The following is a 3,475-nucleotide window of genomic DNA, read 5'->3' on the forward strand; positions in this document are numbered from 1 at the left end:
ACTTCTTAATTTCTCTAATCTCACTTATTTTTATTATGAGCACTACAGTGTCATCGGCAAAAGCAATTTAAAGTAGGGGTGATGCAAAATATTTCTGCATATTCTGTTTGTAGACTTTTACACAGCTTGCTGGGAGGTATTGTAAGCCTTAGAAATGAGTTATGCCAATGAAAAATCAGCATTCGTTATGAACAATGATTAAGGTAATTATAAAGTACCACATGCCAGGGTGTAGAATTACACAGTGAAGTTAAGTTCTGGAGGCAGCATATAATAGAAGAAATATAAGAAAATAAGACCAAATGCCAGCACACATTCTGTGCAATATTGTGTTTTGTTTTCTTTTTAACATTAGTAATGGGTAACATGGTATAAAAAATTGTTTCATATGAAAATATTTTAGTCATATATACAGTTGTAAGCTAACGTCAATACTTATTAACTGTGTGTGTGTGTGTAATTAATTCTGAGTTAACTATAATGTAACAAATATATATTCTCTTATTTTTGTTTTGCTTCAATGCAGATGACAGAAAATCGTGTGGATCTTGCAAGTATTCAGTCTGATTCAAGTATTAAACCTGAGTTTGTTCCACTACAAGCTGAACTAGATGTACCCTGTGTTTTTTTAAGGAATACTGAAGGAAATATTCGACCACGTTCTCAAACAACTTCCTATTCCACACCTTTTAATGTATTCTCAAATACCTACTGATTTAAAGTTTATTGTAATAAGGCTTGCAGAAAGAAGCCATACGTTATTATTTGTTTGTAACAATACAATTATGTTTGATGTTTGTGGCATAGCTTGTATATTTTTTAATGTTTATATTTATTTATATTTCCTTACGTTTATATTCAATGAGCTTCTGTATCTGCTGTTCAAAGCTGATGTTATAAAACCCGTTTCTGTTGTTTGTGGGGGAAGTTATTAATTATTGTCTGCTCCTCATTTCTATGTAATATTTTTTTTCTTTTAAATGTTAAAGAATGACACATTTTAGGTAATTTTCCACAGACTTAAAAAAATCAATAAGCCATTTTAGTCTCTATCTATCAAAGTTGTTTCATACTTGTCTGTTTTAAAGCTGGAGCGCACTACTTTAATAGGATTGAGAATGCTATTTGAAATGTATGCCAATGATTCCTGTCATTTCATGGCAGCCCTGCCATGGTTCACTGAGCCCCCTCTTCCCTCTTGTCAGCTGAACTGAAGACAAGCATTTAGTTGCAAACTTTAAGCAGGTTGTGCAAAACAGAAATGATGTGACTGATTCTCCTCCTGCACAATAATGTCACTCCTGGTCAATGTGAGAAGGTCAGGTTGCTCCTTGTAAAGCTACATGATACCACTTGCCCATTCGAACAAGTTGAGTTAACTGCTGGCTCTGGTCCCAGCAGACTCCTAAATCTCACCCTTTTATTGGTCTGAGTCTGATAAGAAAAGTACAATAACTGTGCTGAGAAGATTTTAGCTGTTATGTTTATGTGCTTAAGAAGGACAGTTCCCAGACCAGTGTTGCAAGTAATACATTTAGAACAAGCATACAGACTTTTCAGGTAATGGCTGCTTTGACCTTCAGAGTAGTCTTCTTTTTTTGTGTGTGTATGTTGTTCTTGGGACCCAAGAGTGACGCCCATCTTTGATGCTGACAGAATGTGAAGCAAGGCCATTGCCCTGCATTTTCTGCCTTGTAGCACACAAAGTAAAATCGAACGTCAGGCAGAGATGTCGGGGAGCTGACAAGATGCCCCAGTGACATTTCAGCTCGAAAGAGCAAGTGTCTTGCAACCAAGTGGTCAAATATCAAATAATAGGTCAAGCAGGAAGGAGCTGAGCTCTAACCACAAGGAGGTTTCTTCTGGTTAAGTTACTTGACAAGATTTTTGTGAGCTTTGTGACTTAACAAAGTGATATTCTGATGGGTATCGCTATTCTGTCCGTTCTTAAGCACCTTCAAAAGATATGACATTGACATTGATTAAACTCTTTAACCCTTAAACCTTCTATCATGTTCAAAAAATGAATAAAAAATACCACTTGGTGCAAGCTGTCAGATTGTGGACAGAGCACATTTTCCAGAATAAGGTGCTGTTTGCTGTATGAAATTCATCATTTCTAAGCAAATGCTACAGTTGCTGTAGGTAGTTTGCTTACTTATAAAATTCATTAATTTGAATACTATGCTAGTTCCAAAGCTGACATTTTGACCTCTTTACATAGGAAACTGTGATAAAAAAGAAATCATGCTGTTTCCTTGCTGTGTTGGACTGAATTCAAAATATGTGAAACATTTACTCATGGAAGGACGTAGGTATGTGTTAAGATTTAATTAGCTCACAACTGTTTTGTGTATGTGCATATAACAATTTCTTCACTTGAAAATGTAGGGTTTTTTATATTTATTCAAACAACTGTTTTATTTCTCAAGTAAAATTACAGGGTGCTCTTTTGGTCAAATGATTAAAAAATATATTTATATTATAATACATATTCTTATTCATCTGTAATACACAGCTTATTTTAAATGAGCATTTTCCAATACTAAGTAACACATCTGAAAATATAGCTTAGTTAAATCAGTGTAGAAACTTAAAAAACAGATTATTGTTTTTATTTATTCTGAACATGGAAAATATTTAATTAATGTGCTACATATTAGTCAGTTTCCTGCTTTTAAACCTCTCCTTATTTCCCATCAGCAGATCAATATGTATTTTTAATCCTTTTCCCTTTTTAGGTATCATTCTAAAGTCTAGAAGAACACAGCCATTGTTTTCACAGCCATCAATTGCCATTTCAGCCCTTTTATTTTTTGAGCATCAGCAGTTTCTGTAAATTCTCCTTTTATCAGTGTGATATATTATATATTTCTGCTTGTTACACACTGGTTGTTCATTCTTTAGATGGTGCTTACATTTCAAGCACAAGTTAATAAAAACTGAATAAGGGAGTGCAGCTGTATTAAATAATATTTTTGACTGCACTTATATTTATTTCATCAGGCTATGAGATTAGTAATTCTACTTGTTGAACAGACTTTGTCTGTTAATGATGTTCTTGAAGTCTTAAAGCACACCACAGAAGTGATGTCTCCCTAAAGGAACAGCTTAACCATTGAGGGCTATGATTAGTGCCTTGTCTCTGTGTAATGATGTTAGCAGTTTACATACATTTCTTCTGCTGATCTTCATCTGTCTGTCTGGCTGGCTTTGTCAGTGTTATCTCAGCCCCATTAACATTTAAATAAAAATGTGAAACATCTTACACTATGCACACAAAAAAATGCACACTCAGGTCCACTATGACTGCTCTGTCCTGCAACACAAATAACCCACAAAATATGGCTGCAAGTCATAATCCTTGCAACACATATACTGTTAGTTGTAAAGTAACCAAGCAAATACACCACAGAAGAAAATATTAAGTTGTATTTTTGTAGGGGGGGGGCCCAGTGCACCCCCTAAACTTTAT

The 3,475-nt window shown here is 34.5% G+C and overlaps 1 protein-coding gene across 2 annotated transcripts in view; it reads left to right on the plus strand.

Moving 5' to 3' along the window:
• CCDC171 (coiled-coil domain containing 171) overlaps positions 1-935 on the plus strand; it is a 3,960,104-nt gene extending 3,959,169 nt beyond the window's left edge. The window contains exon 25 of one of the 2 annotated variants that reach the window (XM_044061288.1): positions 527-935. In XM_044061288.1, coding sequence (XP_043917223.1) covers positions 527-715 — 189 coding nt within the window. In that variant the 3' untranslated portion in view covers positions 716-935. The remainder of the gene's footprint in view (positions 1-526) is intronic. The other variant, XM_044061289.1, reaches the window with a different exon arrangement.
• Positions 936-3,475: the final 2,540 nt, after the last annotated feature.

The sequence above is a fragment of the Protopterus annectens genome, chromosome 2.part0, assembly GCF_019279795.1.
Source record: "Protopterus annectens isolate FY-2018-M chromosome 2.part0, PAN1.0, whole genome shotgun sequence".
Taxonomy (NCBI): domain Eukaryota; kingdom Metazoa; phylum Chordata; order Ceratodontiformes; family Protopteridae; genus Protopterus; species Protopterus annectens.